Consider the following 22,285-nt stretch of genomic DNA (forward strand, 5'->3'; position numbering starts at 1 on the left):
CCCTGCTATAGCTCAGCGACTATACTGAAAGGAAACATGTAGAACACAATGTTTCCATGGTGCCAGGCGGTCTGGTGCAGAGGCACCATGGGAAGTCGGGGCAGGGGAGGCAGTTAGGGTCTGATGCTCCCCAGGGACCATGGCTCTGCAGCGCCCCTTTTGGGAACCGTGATGTGACCACGGTGTCCAAGCCAGGGCTGTGAGGACCCTCCAAGTAAGGACTGAGGGCTCCAGCCGCCCACACAGAGGGCCCACCCCGGGACCCAGCTCTGGTGCTCCTGTCAGATCGGGGTACCTCAGGCAGGGCTGTGCGGCTGCGCACTCCCGCCCACCTCCCGGACTCTAGGACCCAGAGGGACCTGGGGAGGCCGACACTTGGCCTGTGGGGCACAGACCAGGTCAGCACAGGGTGGGGGCCCAGGCCATCCAGCCCAGGTAGGGACCAGAAGGGGGGGCTGGGCACAAAGATCGGACTCCACCCTGGTCAGCAGGCCTGGGTGACCCCACAGTTGGTTTCCGGAAGTGATGTCACTGACTCATTGACTTCCCCCCTGACAAGCCTGAGGGAGCTGAGCGCCATCTTTGGGAGCCGGGATCGGGTCCGTAGACCAGACAAGCGCTGAGGGAGCCACCTCAGGTCGGCACCAGCGGGCCCAGGCTCTGCCTGGAATCAGGGTGAGGACCAGACGGAGGTCCCGGGGAGCTAGTTCAGCCCCTGCCAGGAGCCCTGGGGAGTGAGGCCCACAGGCCTCTCCTGAGGTCTCGGGGTGAGGGCCTCCGTGTTGGGGTCCGGCCTCCGGGTTCACAGAGGGAGGGTCCCAGGACCTGCAGGCCTCATGGTGAGGGCCGTGGGGGGGGACAAGGTGACTCTGGGCCCAGAGCAGTCAGTCCCGGGAGCCCCAAGGCGCGGAGTGACCACGAGCGGCGAGGCCTGACTTCCGGGTCCTCGGGGTCTGAGACCCCCGGGCGGCTCCGTGTCACGGCAGCGTCTCAGGGTGGCCGAGGGGGTCCGGGACCTGCCCGGAGTCAGTGTGGGGACCCTGAGGGAGATTGGGGGCCTGGACCCCAGAACCGTGTCCATCGGGCAGGTCTCCTGGTGTGGGGGAGGGGTGATCTCATGCATTGTGCTTTGTGATTTCTACATTGGGTCTGAGAGACACGGGGGGGTTTGGTAGAAGGAGCAGGGCTTCGGGCAGCACAGGGAGGACCCTAGATCCTGCTGGTGTCAAGTTGAGGACTCTGAGGGAGATTGGGGGCCCTGGACCCCAGAACAGTGTCCATCGGGCAGGCCTCCTGGGGTGGGGGAGGGGTGAGCTCACGCATTGTGATTTCTGCATCTGGGTCTGAGAGACACGGGGGTTTGGTCGAAGGAGCAGGGCTGCAGACAGCACAGGTGGGACCCCAAGTCCTGCTGCTTTCAAGTTGAAGACCCTGAGGGAGATTAGGGGCCTGGACCTCAGAATCCTCAGTTCTGGGAGGACCAGTGGGAGGGGTATTACTAGGCGGGGTGGGGTGTCTTCTGCATCAGGTGTGATAGACTCTGGGGTTTGGTGTAAGGAGCAGAGCCACAGGTCCACTGAAGGAGAGCAGATGGGACCCAGGACCCCACAATATAGGAGACCCCATAAAGGGCCTCCCCTGCTACAAGCCATGGGAGACCCCATGTCAGATGACCCTGTGAGGTTTGTCCTGACTTTCGCATGCAGGTCTGAGATATGCCGGGGTTCATTGTAAGGAGCACAGCTACAGGACAACTGAGGGCACCCTGGACCCCACAACCAGGGGACCCAATAAAACCTACCCTGCTATCAGCCTTGGGATGTTCCCTGGTAAAAGACCAAGTGCTGAGTTTCCTGACTTCTGTATCCAGGACTGAGTGAGACTCAGGACTTGGTGAAAAGTGTAGGGGATCAACTTCCAGGAATATACCCTAAGAAACCAGAAATACCAATGAGAAAGAATGTATTCACCCCTATGTTCATAGCAGCACAGTTTACAATAGCTAAGATGTGGAAACAGCCCAGGTGCCCATCAATGACCTGATGAGAAAGCTGTGGTACATGTATGCCATGGAATACTATGCAGCTGTATAAAGGGAAGGGTCTCTTACCCTTTGAGACAGCATGGAGGGACCTGGAGAGTATCGTGCTAAGTGAAATAAGCCAGTCAGAGGAAGATAGATATCACATGATCACACTCATATGTGGAATCGAAGTTACAAAGTAAACTGATGAACCAATAGATACAGACACATGCAAGCATGGGATAGATTGGGGAATCTCAGAGGGAAGGTGGGGAGGGTGGGAAGTAATCAACCAAGAACCTTGTATGCATATATGCATGGCCCATGGACACAGACAATTGGGTGGTGAGGGAGAGGGAAGGGGACAGGGGTGAGGTGGAGGGGGTCATATTTTATCTATAATAAAATCATTATATGCTAATTAGATTGGACACCCTTCCAGATGTCCTTCGGTAGGAAGCCAGGGCTGCAAGGGAAGACCAGGTCTCAGGTGCCAGAGGGAAGCTGGTTCCAGCATCCAGGGGAAGGAAGGCCTACTCTTGCATAAATTTCGTGCAACAGGCCTCTAGTTCTTTCAACAATAAAGAATTATTATAAAATTAAAAAAATAAAAATAAGAAGGCCATATAGGGAATCAGGTCCACAGAGGGGAGGGCAGTAGTACTACCTAGACCAGCCGTGGGCAAACTACGGCCTGCGGGCCGGATCCGGCCTGTTTGAAATGATTAAAACTAAAAAAAAAAAGACCGTACCCTTTTATGTAATGATGTTTACTTTGAATTTATGTTAGTTCACACAAACACTCCATCCATGCTTTTGTTCCGGCCCTCCGGTCCAGTTTAAGAACCCATTGTGGCCCTCGAGTCAAAAAGTTTGCCCACCCCTGACCTAGACTCAAGTGGCATTTAATGCCTTCAAATCAGGGTCTCAGAGCCTGTGGGGTTTCATACACAAACCAGCCCCAGGGAGGCAGAGGAAGGACCCAGGACCTGCCAGGGTCATGATGGGGACTCTGTGTCAGGACTGAGGGGACCCAGGACTCCCAGTGTAGAGGCTGCACAAAACCCCACCTTGCTCTCGGCCTTGGAAGGCCACAGGGCTGGTGACCACATGGGGTGTCTTCTGATTACAGCATTCAGGTCTGAGGGAGACTGGAAACTTGATGAACACTATAGGGCCTCCCTCAGGTCCACAGAAGGGATGCAGAAGCACTGCCCAGAGTCAGGGTACTTTTCCTGACTTTTACATCCGGATCTGACAAGCTCTGGGGTTCGGTGTAAGGAGCAGGGTCTCAGGTGGGCAGAGGGAAGAGTCAAGGTTAGGACCCCCAGGGAGGACTGAGGGAATCCAGGAACCCTAACTGGAGGGGAGTCCACAGAAATCTTCCCCGCTCAAAGTGTTGGGAGGCCCTATGGTGGATGACCATGCAGAGAGGAACCGCAGAAGCCCAGACCTGATGTCAGCCCTGGGAATTCAGGGGAATGACATATGTGGCAGAGGGGAGGACCCAGGTCTTGCCTGGAGTCAAAGTGAACATGCAAAGGGAAGACTGAGGGACCCGGGACCCCACAACAGAGATGCCCCACATTACCCCTACTGTGAACCCTTGGAGGCCCCTGGTCCATGACCACATGCTCTCTTCCTGACTTGGGCATTTCAGGTTGACAGAGGGGAGGTTCCAGCTCCAGCCAGGAGTCACGGTGAGAATCCTGCAGGAAGACAAGCGGACTCCACCCCTTGAGCGCTGAGGGGTCAGGCTCCAGGTAGGCAAAGAAGGGCTGCAGGGCTCTTCCAGAATTCGAGGTAAGGACCCGAGTTAGGACTCAGGAAGCCTCCTACCACACCTTGAAGTGTCCCCGAGGTTTTGCCAGTGACATGTGTCCCCAGTGTGCCCCGTTCCTGTCATCAGCACCTAGAAACCTCATGGTAGGGCTGTCAATTTGGGTTGCTTCTAGACTTTTTCCTGAGAAGTTGAGGGCATTGTCCTGAAGGAGCTGGGTTCAGGGTAACAAGGGGAGGTATCCCAGGTACTGCCGGTAATCAAAGTGTGGGTCTTGAGGCAGGATAAGGGTTCCTCCCACCCCAACAAAAACAGGGACCAACTGGCTTGGGCCCTGCTCATGCAACTGGGTCACTGGGGCATGATATGCAATGTGGTGTGTCTTTTTAAAAAAAACACACATATTTTTATTTCAGATAGGAAGGGAGAGGGAGAGAGGGATAGAAACATCAATGATGAGAGAATCATTGTATCAGATGCCTTTTGTACACTCCCTACTGGGGATCAAGCCCGTAACCCAGGCATGTGCACTTTAACGGAATCAAACCCAGAACCCTTCAGTCAGCAGGCTGATGGTCTATCCACTGAGAAAAACCAGCTAGGGCAGTGGTCGGCAAACTTATTAGTCAAAAGAGCCAAATATCAACAGTACGACGATTGAAATTTCTTTTGAGAGCCAAATTTTTTAAACATAAACTATATAGGTAGGTACATTGTTATTAACTTAATTAGGGTACTCCTAAGGTTTAGAAAGAGCCACACTCAAGGGGCCAAAGAGCCACATGTGGCTTGCGAGCCACAGTTTGCCAACCACTGAGCTAGGGCAATGTGGCGTGTCTTGAAGTCCACCTTGGAGGTCTCTGAGAGATGGTGGGCATGGCCTGCAGTATTCATTCTCAGTTCAGCGGAAGGGAAAGGTCCCAGGCACTCCACAAGTAAACCTGGGTAGCTCGGGGAGGAGGGAGGATACCACACTCCAGACAATGGGTGCCCTGAACCCAGTCTGTGCTGCTGTCAGCCCTGGGTAAGGCCTGGCATGGGTCTGCAGAGGTGGTTCCCTCACAGGTTTGTCTCAGGGCACTCGGGAAGGACAGGACCTTGGTCAGAGGGAATGGCTTCAGTTCATGCAAAGAGGAGCTGAGGTTGTGGAAGGGTCATAAAGGTGTGAATGCTTTCTTGTGGGAAACTGTAGCTATGTCCTCCGCAAGAAAAGAAGAGAGCCCTCAGCATCAGGGAGTGTCCTGTCCTCAGCATCCAGATTCCCCAGGCAGGGGTACCTGGGTGTGACATGCTCTCCCTTTCCACATGCCTGCTCCTCCTGAGCTTTTCTCACTGAGGACAGTTATTCAGGGTGAAATCGGGTCAGCTGGATTCAGATCCAGGCCAGGCCAGGAAGAAAGGCAAGTATCCTGAGGCCAGACTAAGGGAACTCTGTACCCAGAACGGATGGGCCCAGGCCCTGGTGTCAGTTGTGTGGGAACCTGGACAGGGGTGGGGGCAGATGGAGCTCCTGTTCACTTTTGTCTCAGAGCTCTCAGGAAGGTGAGGACCTTGGTGTGAGACCACACGTCCTGTCATCCACTGGATCCACATTTTGTCAACAGAGAGACGAGTCCCAGTTCCTGCAAGGAATCAAGGTGAGCCCTGAGGGGAAGCAGAGCACATTGGAAGCCAGACCTACCCTGCCTCCTCTGAAAGCAATGGGGAAATTCGGAATAGTGCGTGGATTAGCTCAGCTCACTTCCTACTCCTGTATCTCAGGGAGGTGAAACCTAAGTCTAAGTAGATTGGGCTCAGTCAGCAGAGAGAGTGGTCTGAAACCCTGCAGTGCGTCATGGTGAGAAATGATCAGAGCCTTAACCCAGGATAGATGGACCCAAATCTTCAGTCACCCCTTCTTGATCCTCTGCGAGATGGACCACATGTGGGGCCCCCTCCGTTTCTTCACTGCAGTGTCAGGTGTGTGTGGTCTTGTTCTGAGAGTTTGACCTCAGGCCAGCAGAAGGCAGTGAGGGGCCAGGCCCTGGCAGGGGAAAGGTGAGGATCCTACATGTGCAAGGAGGAACCTCCCACCCACAGCAGAGGGGACCTCACAGAGTCCCATTGCCCCTCCTGTCAGCTCTACAGTTCCAAGGCTGTGCTTGTCATGTGCATGCTGAAGTGCCCCTTCATACCCTCTAGCAGGGCCTCTGGGTTTTAGGATGTGGAGGCCTTGGTGTACACTACATATTCTCAGGTCTCAGAGTAGCAGAAGGCTAGTCAGTGCCAGGAGTTAAGGTAAGGTGCTCACCATTATGTCCCCAGGGGCTCCCCAACCCAGGTCAGATACCACCACATCCCACCATCAACTACAGAATCTTGGGCTGTGCCTTCTGTACCCTGAGCAGTCATGTCACTTCTGACTTCAGGTTCTTAGTGGACAGGCTAATCAGGAGTGATCTCTGTGAGGCCCGTGAGCACGCCTAAAGGGGAGACCCATGAGTCACTTTTGTCAGAACTGCCTAGGGTGGTTTCCTCTGCTGAGGCCCCTCACACTCCACCTCTCTCCCAGCCACATGGGTCCTCATTGTCCACCTTCTATCCACACTCGGTCACTTTCCCAGCATGAATCATGCCTGGTCATCATATGAGTGAGCCCTGCAAGCCTGAGGAAGACCATCAGGACTGAAGGGAGAATCAGAACCTGGTGGAGGTGCAGCTGTTCTGGGCTATGCAGGAGGAGGAGGGGGAGGGGGAGGGGGAGGAGGAGTCGGCCCTCTCTCTCTCCTCCTCTCTATCTTCCTCCCAATAAGTCCTGCTTTTAGACAGCCTAGAGCAGGTGTCTGCTGCTGAGACACCAATCCTCAGGGTGCCTTCCCCTCCCCCATGCCATGGCAGCCTTTTCAGGGAGCCAATCTGAAGATGGGATCTCCAGCAGCCAAGATGAGGAGGGTCCAAACACTGAGGGGGAGCCCTGAAGATGATGCCGATTCCTTGCTCCACAAAGCACTGCATTCGAAGACGATGGATATGGTGGACTTCCTGCTCCTGAAGTATCGTGCAAAGAAGCCAACCACAAAGGCAGAAATGCTGAGTAGTGTGATCAAAGAGCACCAGGACCACTTCCCTGAGATCTTCAGCAAAGCCGCTGAGTTCATGCAGCTGGTCTTTGGCATTGATGTGAAGGAAGTGGACCCCAGTACCCACACCTATGTCCTGGTCACTACCTTGGGGCTCACCTATGATGGGATGGTGAGCGATGGGCGCAGATTTCCCAACACAGGTCTCCTGGTCACAGTTCTGAGAGTGATTGCTGTGGAGGATGATTGTGCCCCTGAGGAGAAAGTCTGGGAAGCCCTGAATGTTTTAGGGGTGCATGATGGGAAGGAGCATTGGCTCTATGGGGAGCCCAGGGAGCTCATCACCAAAGTTTGGGTGCAGGAACAGTACCTGGTGTACCGCCATGTGCCCAATAGCAATCCTGCACGCTATGAGTTCCTGTGGGGTCTCAGGGCCCATGCTGAGACCACCATATTGAAAGCCCTCAAGTTTGTCGTTGGGGTTAATGACAGGGATCCCCGTTCCCTCCCATCCCTGCCTGAAGGGCCTGAGTGCAAGGAGGACCACTATGCCTGAGTCAGAGTTGCATCCAGGCACGTTTCAGGCCCATGTGCATCAGATTTTTTTTTTTTTTGCTTTTTTCTGGGTATAAAATGAGGCCCATTTTCCACTTTTTGTTTGAGGAAAGAGCAGACAGTATTCTACATAGTGAGGCCCAGGGCGAGTTGGGGGAACAAGGGCTGTAGCATCTTTGAGTTCCTATAATGACTGAGAAATTTATCCTTGATTCCTTTGGGAATTTTTTAAGGGAACTTCCCAATGTTTCTTTTCATAGAAGGTTTCATAGGCTTCAGCATCTAAGTTTGTGAATGACATCGGTCACATATGTATTTGTACTTGTCTAATTCAAGAGTAAGAGATTTGTTACTGTGTTACACAAAATGGGATATTTTCCATCCTAGTTTCTGATCCCAAACTACATAACATGTCTTTAGAGCAGGATTTTCTTGGAAATGTGAGAGAACACAGCAGTACAATTGATGGAGTCAAGAAATAGAAAAATAAAAGCAAAAGGTTGTTAATTCTTGCTTCTTATCCCTTCTCCTCTGTCTTTCTCTGAAATAAACTATATAAGGATCCTTGTATTTGCTTGCTTCAGTCAAGGAAGTGGAGGGATTTCATCTGAATAAAGACGACCTCTCCTCCGTGGTTCATTTAATCCCCAGACATTCACAGAGCCTATGTCCTCTGGAAGGCCCTGTGTTAGTAGTGGGGACACCAACATAAGCAGGGCACACCCACCCACAGGATGATAGTATAGTAGCCCAAGTCACATAAGGAAGGTGGTGAGTTGTCCCCTAAATCCTACAGAACAAGTAACAGAAGGGGAGAGGCGGTTAGCCTCCAGGAGACAGCAGTCAAATGTGCATGGCCTAAGCCAGGGTACTTGGAGCTTTAGGAAACTGTGATTCCCTCTGGGGGGTTGATTGTAAGGAAGCTGGGGGTGGCAGTGGCACATTTTGTGTCTTGGGTGTGAGAGGGAAGTGTGAAGTGGAAAATTGTCCTGACAAGTTCCTTTGGGATCATGGATAAACCAGAGGGAAATCTCCACCTGGTTAGGAAGGGTGGTTTCCTGCATGCAGTCTCAGTGCCATTGGACAGTATGAGCACTAGGCATGTTATACCCATCATCTGCACAGATTTCTACAGAAATACAGATACAGGACCATGAGTAACATGATGGCTTGGAAGAGCCACAACCCACAGCATAATTAGGTTTGAATGATGATAATCTTGAGTGTGATCTGGCCAATCATTATCAAGGGGTAGATTTTGGGGGGGCGGGGGCTGAAATGAATGAAAACATTTGTTTGGATAAAAGAGCAGCTTGGACGGAGGGAAAGAGTTGTTCCTAGACTCTCTTTCTAGAAGCTTTGTGTTGTGTCCAGCTGGGAAAGCTTCCCACACATGAATTTGAGCATACATCCATGAATTGGGAAAATTTGCTAAGTTTTATTTGTGGAACATCCTGTTTGGCCGATTGTGTGTTCTATGCCCTACTGAGCTGCATATTCTCTAATATGACCTTGATAACAAGTAATCCCAATGCCAGCAGAGAGAGTGGAAGTATCTGGGATAAAATGATATCTATAATAATAAAAGCATAATATGCAAATCGAACAACTGAACAGCAGAACGACCATCCGGATGACCTTCCAGATGATCATGCTATGACACGCACTGGTACCAGGCCAGCCAAGGCGGGTGTGATGCAATTGGTTGGGGGTCCCTGCCATCGCCCCACGATCGTCCTGCAGAAGGAGGCCCAGGCCAGCCAAGCGATCGCACCCCATGCCTGTCGCCAGCAGAGGGAGGTGATTGGTGGTGGTGGTGGGGGCAGTGCCACACAGATGACAAGCAGTGGCAGAGGCAGGAGTGGGGCCAGTTGCCAGCAGCCTGGGGAAGGAAAGCCCCAATAGGCCCTGATCACCGGCCAGGCCTAGGGACCCTACTGGAAGGGTCCCAGATTGAGAGAGGGCGCAGGCTGGGCTGAGGGAACCCCCTCTGCCATGCACGAATTTTGTGCACCCGGCTTCTAGTTAGAAATAATTGCCATTCATCACATTCCAATCTACACCAGGCACTGTATGAGATGCTTTACAAACACTCCACATATTCCTGCAGTCTTGTAAAACAGGAATTAATAAAATCACTTACTTCACACGTGAAGAACCTGATGCTCATAGGGCCTGATATTTTCCCAGGATCACATGACTAGTAAGTGGCAGGATAGAGACTCCACCCCTTGCCAAATTCATCTAGAGTCCATAATATTTCCACCCTCCCCAGCCCATGGCCCACCTTCATAATTAATTTCTCAGTACAATGTATGAACTCTTTCAGATGACAAGTAGTAGGACTCTGAGGCCCAGGCAGTAAGAGCAGGCCTAAGGAAGGAAGGTGACATTGAGAATCAAGCATAATTTGGGAGCTGTCTGAGGTTTGTTGAGATCCGACTCTTCCTGGTGCCAGCATTTCTGTGTAGTCCCAGCATTTTCCCCCATGACGACAGCCTTCCCTCGGGTGCTCTCCTGTCCATCCCTGGATTATGATCTGCTGACCTGTTCATCACTGCTGCCTCCTCTGAAGGCTCACAGAATCTCCTGCCCTCATCCTGACATAGAAGCTTCTTACTCCCTGCTGAAGTCCCTTGCTTTCCCATAGCTCACCCTCTACCCTGTCTAAGAGTAACAGCCCTTTATTTAATTTCTATGAAGATATAACTCTGTCCTTTTTACCCCCACCCTTGACAATCCCCTGGCCTCCCCTACCCCCAGTGTCTTATGTCCATTGGTTATGCTTATATGCATGCATATAAGTCCTTCAGTTGAATACCCTTTGTAATACTTTAAGCAATAAAAAAAAGATATAACTGTGAATAGCAATTTACTTCTTAAATTTCTTAGTTTTATTGTTGACACTAATACAGAGATCCCCTATTTCCCTTCCTTTGCTCCTTTCCACCCAGCATCCGTGCCCCTCCCTGCTTCCATCTGGCCATCACCATATTGTTCTCCTTGTCCATGGATTTTGTTGGCTAATCCCTTCACTTCCTCCCTCACCTCTGACAGCTCTCAGATTGTTCCATGTCTTCATGCCTATGTTTCTATTTTGTTCATCACTTTATGTTGTTCATTAGTTTCCAGATATAAGTGAAATCATATTGTATTTTCCTTTCGCTGACTGCCTCATTTCACTGAGCATAATAGACTCCAGATCCATCGATGCTGTCTGAAAAGGTAAGATTTCCTTCTTTTTGACCACTACCTTGTATTCTGTTGTGTAAATTTACCACTATTTTTTTATCCACTTTTCTACTGATGGGCACGTCGGCTTTTCCCAGAACTTAGCTATTGTAAATAATGCTGCTATGCCTAAGCAGATGAATGGATTAGAAAACTGTGGTATATCTACACAATGGAATACTATACTGCTGTAAAAAAGAAGGAATTCTTACCATTTGTAACAGCATGGATGGACCTGGAGAGCATTATGCTAAGTGAAATAAGCCAGTAAATGAAAGAAAAATACCACATGATCTCACTCATTTATAGATAATAAAGACCATTATAAACTGATGAACAAAAATAGATACAAAGGCAGAGCAGCATCGAACAGACTGTCAAACTACATTGGGAAGGCCAGGAAGGGTTGGCAGGGGGGCGGTAAGAGATCAACCGAAGGACTTGTATGCATGCATATAAGCATAACCAATGGACACAAGACACTGGGGGGTAGGGGAGGCTGGGGGAAGGTCAAGGGGGAAAAAAGGAGACATATGTAATACTCTTTGTAATACTTTAAGCAAAACAAAATTTTAAAAAATAACGCTGCTATGAACACAGGAGTGCATAAAATCTTTCTCATTGGTGGTTCAGGCTTCTTAGGATATATTTCTAGAAGTGGGGTCACTGGGTCAAATGGCTGTTCCATTTTTAATTTTTTGAGGAATCTCTACACTGTTTTCCATAGTGGTTGTACCAGTCTGTATTCCTATCAACATTGTATAAGGGTTCCTTTTCCTCCACATCCTCACCAGCACTTGCTGTTTGTTAATTTATTCACGATGTCATTCTGGCAGGATGTGAGGTGTTACCTCATTGTTGTTTTAATTTGCATCTCTCTGATGATTAGTGACATTGAGCATTTTTTTCATATATCTTTGGCCATTCGCATGTCCTCTTTGGAGAAGTGTCCTTTGCTGTGTAGAATATTTTAGTTTGATGGAGCCCCATTTGTTTATTTGTTTTAATCTTTCCTTTATGTCTCTTGCCCTTGGTTATGTATTTGGGAAAATTCTGCTACATGACATGTCTGATATTTTGCTGCCTGCATTTTCTTCTAGAATTTTTATGGTTTCACGACTTACATTTATATCTTTTATCCATTTTGAGTTTATTGTTGTGTATGGTTAAGTTGGTGGCCTAGCTCCATTTTTTTTTTGCCTGTACCTGCCCAATTTTCCCAACACCATTTATTGAAGAGATTGTCTTTAGTTCATTGTATGCCCTTGCCCCAATGTCAAATACTCATTGAGCATAATCGTTTGGGTTGATTTCTGGGTTCTCTGTTCTGTTCCATTGATCTATATGCCTGTTTTTATGCCATTATCAGGCTGCTTTGATTCAGTGGCTTTGTAGTATAACTTGATATCTGTTATTGTGATCCCTTCAACTTGGTTCTTTTATCTCAAGATTGTTCTAACTATTCAGGCTCTTTTTTGCTTCCATATAAAGTTTTGGTGATAATGTATTCCTTTAGCCTTTTTTGGGGCTAGGAAACTATTTCCCCTTTCAATTTTAAATGATAGCCTTGCTAGACAGAGTAGACTTGGGCTCAGGTCCTTGTTTTTCATTACTTTGAATTCTTCATGCCAATCCCTTCTGCCCTAAAGTGTTTCTATTGAGAAATCAGCTGACATTCTAATGGGTATTCCCTTGTAGGTAACTTTCTGTCTCTCTCTTGCTACCTTTAAGATTCTTTCTTTGTCTTTAACGTTTATCATTTTGATTGTGATGTGTCTTGGAGTGGGTCTCTTTGGGTTTAACTTGATTGGAACTCTCTGTGCTTCCTGAACTTGTGTGACTTTTTTCTTTGCAAGGTTAGGGGACTTTTCTATCATTATTTTTTTAAACAGGTTCCTTACTCCTTGCTCAGTTTCTTCTTCTAGTACTCCCATGATGTGGAAGTCATTTTGTTTCATGTCCCAAATTTCCCTTAAACTTTCCTGCTTTTAAATTGTTTTTTCTTGCCCTAACCGGTTTGGCTCAGTGGATAGAGCATCGGCCTGCAGACTCAAGGGTCCCAGGTTCGATTCTGGTCAAGGGCATGTACCTTGGTTGTGGGCACATCCCCAGTAGGGTGTGTGTAGGAGGCAGCTGATCGATGTTTCTCTCTCATCAATGTTTCTAACTCTCTAACCCTCTCCCTTCCTCTCTGTAAAAAAATCAATAAAATATATTAAATTGTTTTTTCTTTATGCTGTTCTAATTGGATGTTTTTTCTACCTTGTCTTCCAAGTCACTGATTCAATCTTCTACCTCATTTAATCTAATTTTGATTACTTTCAGTAATCATTTTTTGAAATATATTTTTATTGATTTCAGAGAGGAATGGAGAGAGGGAAAGAGATAGAAACATCAATGGTGACAAGAATCATTGATAACTTCCTATGGCATGCCCTCTACTGGGGATTGAGCCCACAACCTTGGCAAGTGCCCTGACCAGGAATCAAACAGTGACCTCCTGGTACATAGGCTGACACTCAACCACTGAGCCATGATGGTCAAGCTCAGTGTATTCTTAATGTCATATATGTTATTCTTCATTTCCAACTGATTATTATTTATGATTTCTATTTCTTATTTCATGTTGCTGTGGTTCCCACTAAGTTTCTTGAAATTTCCATGAAGATCTTTGAGCACCTTTATAACTATTTGAATCCTATGTCTGATAACTTGCTTGCCTCCATTTCAGCTAGCTCTCTTTCTAGAGTTTCCTCCTTTTCTTTCATTTGGGGGTTATTTCTTTGTATCCTGGTTTTTGGCATCCCTTTGTATTTGTTTCTATGTATTAGAGTATTTTGTTATGCCTCTCAGTATTGCTGGGTTTGCCTTATGTAGTAAGAGCTTTGTGGGACCCAGCGGGGCAGTCTTTTAGATCTCTTGAGCTAGATGCTCTATGAATGATCCTTGTGTGTGTTCCATGGGCTCTCTATTGTAATTGGGTCTTGAATGTCATAGTCCTATTCATGAGAGGAATCTCCTCTCAGGCTGGCAGACTGTGAGGCTCAACCCCGACCTCATCATGCAAGCTGTTGTGTAGGTGCTGGCAGAATAAAACAAAATACAACAAAGCAAAACAGGAAACAAAAAAAAGCAAACACAAGACCCCTACAACAACAAGAGAAACCACAAAAGAAAAGAGTATTAGGTATGAAAAAAAATAATAGAAGAAAAGAAAACATGAAGATTAAAAAAGGGAAGAAAAGGGAATGTGAAAGGGAAGAGATGAAAGTAAGAATATAAGAAGAAAAGGGGAAGGAAATTTTATAAAATAAAAGAGGAAGAAAATAATTACAAAAAGGAAAGTAGAGGAGAAAGCACATAGTCAAAAATAATAAAAGGAAAATGAAGAGAAAGCAGGAGAAAGAAAAAAATGGATAAGAAAAGGGAAGGGCAAAATTAGGTCTATGAGAGAAAAAAGAGAGAAATAATAACTCAATAAAGAAGAAAGATAAGGAAATAAAGGGTGTAGTAAGGCGGCATTTGTCTCAAAGTAGAGTTTAGTGCCTCTTGGGAGCTCCCTTTGGATCCTGCTCTTCTGATGACTGAAGCTGACTGTTTTATCTGTAACTTCTGGACTTGCCAGGAGGTATTTAGCTGCTAACCACTGTTAGAAACTGTCCTCCTTTGCCTCTCATCAACCTGTTTGAAACTTCAAGTGATCCACAGTTTGTGTCTTTCCCCACAGGACTTGGCTGCATGAGGAAGGGGCAAAGCTGCTCTCTAAGGCAGGCTTGTTAGCAGCACAGGGCTCAGTAATAGGTCAGGAAACTTCCCCAGGATCCACAGGCTCCTCCTTTGACTGCCTTCAAATGCCAGCCAGCTATCAATCTACATCACTCAAAAGTCTGTTTCTGAAAGGCTATTAGGGTGAGTCAGGAGTCTAGACATCTGGGTCTCCTTTGAGGGGAAGGCACCATTCAGATTTCAGGGAAAGTGATGATTGTGTTTCCTTGTCCCAAAGCTACTACTCTGAAAGTGATCCAGAATATTTCCCTGCCCTCGGCTGGGCAGAGATCATCATATGCAGTCCAGTGGGATTAGCTGGAAACCTAGAGTTTCTCCCATGAAGGGGAAACACCAGTCAGGTTCCTGGATTAGTGGGGTGGTTGGCTCCACCCACACGACACTGACTGATGCTTACGAGACTGCACAAACCTGAAGGCTTGGCCTCTGCTGCTGTCTCCTCTGCATAGTTCAAGATGCAGGGTGTGGCAGGCAGGGCTCCTGAGGGTGGGATGGGATGCATCCTTTGGGTGGTGTTTTTTTAAATTTTTTTCTGAGCTGTGGCTACTGGAAGGGACCAGCTTTTCTCAGGAAAAATGGCCACCTCTTTTCCATGTTTCCCCCAGCCTTTCCTCAGGCACATTCAGTCCACAACACCCTACTTCCACTGAAGCCTCAGGTGATTATCTGCAAACAAAAATCAAGTCCTCTGGATTTTTAAAAGAAAACAGACAAAGAAAAATTGCAGCTTTAACTTCCTTGGGTTCCAGACTCCCTGGCAACAAGAAGTCCTGCTGCCTTTCTCAGCTGGATCTTACCTGGGCCACTGGTCTCAGTTCTGGTGCTCTAGGATGAGCACAGCCTGGATTCTGGGCCTTGATCTTCTCAGGGAACTAACCCTCCTTTAGTCAAGAGATTCCTCTTCATTCTTGATCTGCCACCCATGAGAGTTGGTAAGCTGGTCTCTGGACCTTCCTACCAGTCTCCAGGTGTTTTTTGTCCTTCCTAGAAATATGTCACATCCTCAGCTGGACCTCAGTTGGTAATTCTGGTGAATGCTCACCAATTTAGTTGTATTTCCATTCTGGCCCTGGATGGAGGTGCAGGAGAGGTCTGCCTATTCAGCTGCCGTATTCTCCCTCTCCCAACATCATTTATTGAAGAGACTGTCTTTACCCCATTGCAGACTCTTGCCTCCTTTGTCAAATATAAATTCACAATATAGGCATGGATTGATCCCTGGGCTCTCTGTTTTGTTCCATTGATCCATATGCCTGCTCTTATACCAGTACCTGGCTATTTTGATTATAATAGCTTTATACTATAGCCTGATATCAGTTACTGTGATTCCTCCAACTTTGTTCTACTTTCTCAAAAGGTACTGAGCATGGGGCCTAATAAACACTGTCTGACTGGCAGGCCTGGGACCCAGGATTGAAATTCTGGAACTGAGCAGTCTTAGCCAAGGGACGTCAGTTCCATAATACCTTTTTTCAACTCCATTGAAGTCAGTAGTGTGAATATTTCATTTCAGAGGACAAGATGAGCCAGGTTCTCTAGATTCTTCACCACAGTAGAAATCCAGTGGCTCTTGAATCAGAGAGTATGAGCTAATGTCCCTCCAGAAACCTTGGGACTCTAGAGTGCCTAAAATATGTCAAAATGAACACCTTTTCTCCAAAAAAAAAAATGCCAGACTCTGGTTTCCAGAGCCTTCTCTCCAATTTCCATCCCATAAAATGGGAAAATCTGCTTAAATAAGTAATCAGCAGAGTCATGAGCTAGCAAAGGCCACAAAGACTTTAAAGAACTCACTTAAGAGAGATTAAAAATGGTGGCAGAGTACATGGATGTTACATGGACATGCTTTCAGGAACAAACTGGAATTACAATTAAAATACAGAAAAATATCCTGAATGATCAATGGAAGACTCACAGGAGAGAACCCTGATACCCGAGGACTGAAAGTGGAGACTGCATAGAGATTGGTAGGAAGTACGGAGGCATGAGAGAAAAGAAAACTGTTACCTACAAAAGAGTTTCCATAAAGCTGACACCTGATTTCTCATCAAAAATTCTACAGGCCAGAAGGGAATGGCATGAAGTACTCAAGGAAATGGAAAGCAAAGATCTGAGACAAAGATTACTATAGTCATCAAGGCTATCATTAAAAACAGATGGTCAAATAAAGAATTTTCTAGACAAAAAAAAGGGGCTAAAATAGTACATCACCACCAAGCCAGCATTATAAGAAATGCTAAAGGGATTGCTGTCACGAGAAGAAGAAACAGAGAGAGAAACCTAGGCATACAGAATTAAAATGGCAATAAATAAGTACTTATCCTATCTAATAAAAGAGAAACATGGTAATTAGCTGTACAGCCGCTACCCTTCCCATTGGCTAATCAGTGAGATATGCAAGTTAACTGCCAGCCAAGATGGCGGCCGGCAGCCAGGCAGCTTGAAGTGAGCAGGGAGGCTTCCTTGCTTCAGTGACGGAGGAAGCCAAGCTTCCCCACCTGCACTACCGGCCTCTGAGCTTGCAGTTCGAAACATTGTAACAAATATAGAAGCTAAACAAAACCCCAGAAACCGGCTTTAGTCAGCCAGGCTTCAGCCAGCAAGACTGCAACATTGTTTCGAATACAGAAGGTAAACAAAGGCCAGAAACCTGCTTTCAGCAGTCAAGCCTCAGAGAGAAAGCCGGCTCTCAGCTCCAGTGACAGGCATAGAAGGTAAATAAATGCCAGAATAAAAAAAAAAAAAAGAAAAAAAGGAGCGGTTTGGAGCTTCAGTCGCCCGCCAGCCTGAAAACAGCCCTCAGACCCTCACTCAGACTGGCCAGGCACCCCAGTGGGGACCCCCACCCTGAAGCAACAAGATGGCGGCTAATTTGCATACTGAAGGCAGGCGACAGCAGGCAAGGCTGTCTGCGGTCTGGGACCCGGATCTGTGACCCTGCCAGGCGGGGGGCAGTGCTTGAGGCTGTCCGCGGTCTGGGACCTGGATCCATGTCCTCGCGAGTGGAGCGGCAGTGCTTGAGGCTGTCCGCGGTCCCAGGACCTGGATCTGTGACCCTGCCGGGCGGGGGGCACCACAGGAGGCTGTCTGCAGTCCAGGACCCAGATCTGTGACCCTGCCGGGCGGGGGGCAGTGCTTGAGGCTGTCCGTGGTCCCAGGACCCGGATCTGTGACCTGGTGGGCAGGGGGGCAGCATGGGAGGCTGTCTGCAGTCCGGGACCCGAATCTGTGACCCTGCCGGGTGGGGGTCAGTGCTTGAGGCTGTCCACGGGACCAAGACATGGATCTGTGACCCTGCCAGGTGGGGGGCAGCGCTTGAGGCTGTGCACGGTCCTGGGACTCGGATTCGTGACCCTTCATGGCGGGGAGGCAGCCATCAGCGCCCAGGAGTGACTGTGCAAGATCCGCCTCCTGGCCCAGAAGGTGCAGGATCGCAGGGACAGCCACCATGGCGGGCCAGACTGACGTCTGGCCGCACCATGGGGGTTTGCGGATCTGCAAAGCCAGAGGCCTCCGGTGTGCACATCCCCCCTGGCATGCGAACATCCCCCAGCACACTGTCACCCTCCCGTGCCTGCAACAGTTGCAAACCAAGGCGTGCACAAGTTCCCCCCGCCTTTCCACCGCACTTCCATCAACCCGGCATGCCTAACACCCCCACAGGATGTGCACACATCCCCTCTGATGCGCTCACATCCTTTGGAGAGTGTCTGAGTGTTCTGGGTGCTGAGAGTGGGCGCCTGTGAGATGACAGTGAGAGGGAGGAGTGGTGATGCCCTGTTCCCACGGAGGCCAGTGCAGCTACAAGATCACCTCTGGGGAGTTAATGCAGGTGCTGAGGTGGGAGCAGGTGCAGACAGACACACCTGGTGGGTGCGGGCGGCCCTCTCTGAGGTGCCTTCGGTCAGCGTTCAAGATCAAGAGCCCAGAGGCGGAGAGGAATTCCGTCCTCTCAGTGAAACAGTGGGATAGTCAGGGCGACTGTAGAGGAGGAATGTGCACTTTGGGTGCCAGCACCCATAAGTGAAGGCTGCCCTGACTGAGCCTTGCTTGCTTGGGGCCTAGAGCACTCCTGCCGGGCAACAGGTGACAGGACATGCTTTTCCGAATTAATGAGAGAAAATGTTGATTCTCCTGCTGCCCACAAAGGTGGAAAGTGAAGTGGGGAGACATGTGGGGAATGAGCAAGGTTCCCTGTCTGGGGGTTCCAAATCTGCTGTTGGTTTCTTTCACCACTGACTAGAGATATACAGGGTGTCCCCCCAAAATGTATACACACTTTGAATACCTACTAATTCTAATGGTTTTAAGCATAAGAAAGGAACAACAATGGAGCTGTTATCTGTTAAAAGTGTGGGCACAAACAGATAGTTGGACATTCCCTGAGGGGTCTCAGATTGGAGAGGGTGAAGGCCAGACTGAGGGGCCCCTTCTCCCCCCCTACCCCAGTGCACAAATTTCGTGCACCAGGCTACTAGTCCTATCTAACAATAGACAAACATGGTAATTGACTGTACCTTTGCTATGCCTCCCATTGGCTAATCAGCGTGATATGCAAATTAACCTCCAACAAAGATGGTGGCTAATTTGCATACTGCAGGCAGGGTGGGACAGCGTGAGCCGCCAGCGTGAGCCACCATCCAGGCCCCCGTGTATGACCCCAGAAGCCGCCTGCCTGCCACCCGTGATCGGATCCGATCCCGGGCCGCAGGCCGGCCACGGAAGTCCCAGAAGCTGCCTGCCTGCCGTCCATGATTGGATCCAATCCCAGACAGCTGGCCAGCCATGGAAGCCCCAGAAGCCGCCTGCCTGCCGTCCATGATTGGATCCAATCCCAGGCCACAGGCCGGCCACGGAAGCCCCAGAAGCCGCCTGCCTGCCGTCCATGATTGGATCCAATCCCAGACAGCTGGCCAGCCATGGAAGCCCCAGATGCCACCTGCCTGCCGTCCATGATTGGATCCAATCCCAGGCCTCAGGCCATCCCCAGAAGCCCCAGAAGCCACCTGATATGGCAGTAACTCTATCAGTAAGCACTCTGAAAGTCAGTGGCATACATGCACCAATTAAAGGACAGATGAGGGTGAATAAAAACAAAACCCACTTTAAATATAAAGACACATATAGATTAAAAGTAAATGAATTAAGCTGCAGCCTGTTTTGCCCAGTGGATAGAGCATTAGCCCGTGGACTGAAGGGTCCTAGGTTTGATTCCAGTCAAGGGCATGTACCTCAGTTGCTGGCTTGATCCCCAGTCCCTATCAGAGCATGTGCAGGAGGCAACCAATCAATGTGTCTCTCCCTTTCCCTTCACTCTCTCTAAAATTCAATGGAAAAATATCCTTGGGTGAAGATTAACAAAAACAAAGTAAATGGATTAAGTAACATTAAAGAGATTATAAGAAAAATATATTCCAAACTTTGTTAGTTGTATAATGGTTATGTTTAAATTATTAACATCTAAGAAATTGGGTGAAGGGTACATATAATATGCTGTAGTATTTTATAGTTTTTTTACATGTATGAGATTATTTCAAATTAAAATATTAAAACATTAAAAATGAATAAAATATTAATTGAAATGTATCTGCATTACATGAAAAATCTCCTAATTGCTTCTAGCATAATTTATTAAATTGTGCTAAAATTTACAAGGGTTCAATTAAAAAATATCTTAATTCTAAATGATATAATAGAAAATATATAATAGTGCAGTTATAAGCACTTATCTGCAAATAAAAATTTAAGGAAGTGAATTTAAAGAAGGGATTAGCCACAGAAAATATATGCACAACCCATGGACACAGACAACAGTATGGTGATGGCCAGAGAGAAGTGGGGGGCAAGAGCTGGGTAGAGGGGGCAAAAGGGGGGAAATAGGGACACACTATATAATAATAATAAAAGGCTAATATGCAAATTAACTGAACGGCAGAATGACCGGTTGCTATGATGTGCAGTGGCCATCAGGGGGCAGATGCTCAATGCAGGAGCTTCCCCCTGGTGGTCAGTGCACTTCCATGTGGGGAGTGCCACTCAGCCAGAAGCTGGCTCATGGCTGGCCAGCGCAGAGGTGGTGGCAGGAGCCTCTCCCACCTCCATGGCAGCACTAAGAATGTCCAACTAACAGTTTAGACCCAATCCCTTGGAGGCCTAAGCCTTTAGTCGGACATCCCCTGAGGGCTCCCTGGCTGCCAGAAGGATGTCTGACTGCAAGCTTAGGCCTGATCCCCCAGGGAGTGGGCCTAAGTCGACAGGTGAACATCTCCCAAGGGGTCCTGGACTGCAAATGGGTGCAGGCCGGGCTGAGGGATCCCCCTCCCCCCGCCCCGAGTGCACAAATTTTTGTGCACCGGGCCTCTAGTCAATAATAACCCTAAATGTAAATGGATTAAATGCTCCAGGCAAAAGTCATAGGGTAGCTGAATGGATTTAAAACCTGACCCAATTATATTCTGTCTACAAGAGACCCACCTCAGAACAAAATACATACACAGGATGAGAGTGAAGGAATGGAAAATTTTTTTCCATGCAAATGGAAAAGAAACAAAAAAGTTGGAGTAGCAATACTCATATCCAACAAAATAGACTTTAAAATCAAGGCCATCACAAGAGACAACAAAGGTCACTATATTAATAATAAAGAGATAGATCCAACAAGAGGATATAACCCCGGTAAACATACATGCACCCAATATAGGAGCACCAAAAAAAACAACAAAAAGCCAAAACCAAAAACAAAACAAAAAACCCTACCAAACAAAAAATACTTCTAGAGGACTTTAACTGAGAGATCGACAACAATACAGTCATAGTAGGGGACTTTAACACCTCACTGATTTCACTGGTTAGATGTTAGAGAAAAAAAACTTAACAAGAAATCAATGACTCTAAAAGACACACTGGATCAGATGGATTTAATTGACATTTATAGAACATTTCACCCCAACACAGCAAACTATACATTCTTGTCAAGTGCACATGGATCATTCACAAAGACAGACCACTTGATAGACAGAAAGCAATTCTTTACAAGTTGAAGAAGATTGAAATCATATCAAGCATCTTCTCAGATCACAGTGGAATGAAAATAGAGATCAACTACAGTAAAAATACCCCAAAACATTCAAGAATATGGAGACTAAATAGCATGTTATTAAGCAATGAATGGGTTACCAAAGAGACCAAGAAAGAAATAAAACAATTCCTGGAAACAAATGAAAATGAACACACAACAACCCAAAATCTCTGGGACACAGAAAAGCAGTCCTGAGAAGGAATTTCATAGCACTACAGGCATACCTCAAAAAACAAGAAAAGTCAGCAATAAATTATTGAACCCTACAACTTAAAGAACTAGAAAGAGAACAACAAGAAAAGTCCAGGGTAAGTAGAAGGAAGAAAATAATAAAAATTAGAGCCGAAATAAATAACATAGAGATTATATATATATATATATATATATATATATATATATATATATATATATATCAATGACACCAAGAGCTGGTTCTTTGAAAGGATAAACAAAATTGATAAACCATTAGCCAGACTCATCAAGAAATAAAGAGAGAGGACCCAAATAAATAAAAATAGAAACAAAAGTAGAGGAGTAACCACTGACACCACAGATATACAAAGGATTGTAAGAAAATACTATGAAAAACTATATGCCAACAAGTTGGACAATGTGGATGAAATGGACAAATTCAAATTCCTAGAAAAATACAATCTCCCAAAACTAAATCAGGAGGAATCAGAAAACCTGAATAGACCAATAACAACTGATGAAATAGAAGCAGTAATAATAATAATAATAATAATAAGCTCCCAGGAAACAAAAGCCCAGGA

The 22,285-nt window shown here is 47.5% G+C and overlaps 2 protein-coding genes across 4 annotated transcripts in view; one reads left to right on the forward strand and one right to left on the reverse strand.

Moving 5' to 3' along the window:
• Positions 1–22,285, reverse strand: part of LOC102439734 (melanoma-associated antigen 10-like) — a 45,974-nt gene that overhangs the window by 10,321 nt on the left and 13,368 nt on the right. Inside the window, exon 1 of one of the 3 annotated variants that reach the window (XM_023752974.1) lies at positions 1,802–1,855. The exons of the other annotated variants lie outside the window; for them this stretch is intronic. The gene's annotated coding sequence lies outside the window, so the exon portion shown is untranslated. Of the gene's footprint in view, positions 1–1,801; positions 1,856–22,285 lie in introns of those variants that run through there. 3 annotated transcript variants of the gene reach the window in all.
• LOC102436960 (melanoma-associated antigen 10-like) lies at positions 5,354–7,418 on the forward strand. Its single transcript, XM_014454969.2, has 2 exons — positions 5,354–5,440; positions 6,681–7,418. Exon 2 carries the CDS (start codon positions 6,705–6,707, stop codon positions 7,416–7,418), a length of 714 nt encoding a protein of 237 aa, XP_014310455.2. The 5' UTR covers positions 5,354–5,440; positions 6,681–6,704.

The sequence above is a fragment of the Myotis lucifugus genome, unplaced genomic scaffold, assembly GCF_000147115.1.
Source record: "Myotis lucifugus unplaced genomic scaffold, Myoluc2.0 scaffold_40, whole genome shotgun sequence".
NCBI classification, from domain to species: Eukaryota; Metazoa; Chordata; class Mammalia; order Chiroptera; family Vespertilionidae; genus Myotis; species Myotis lucifugus.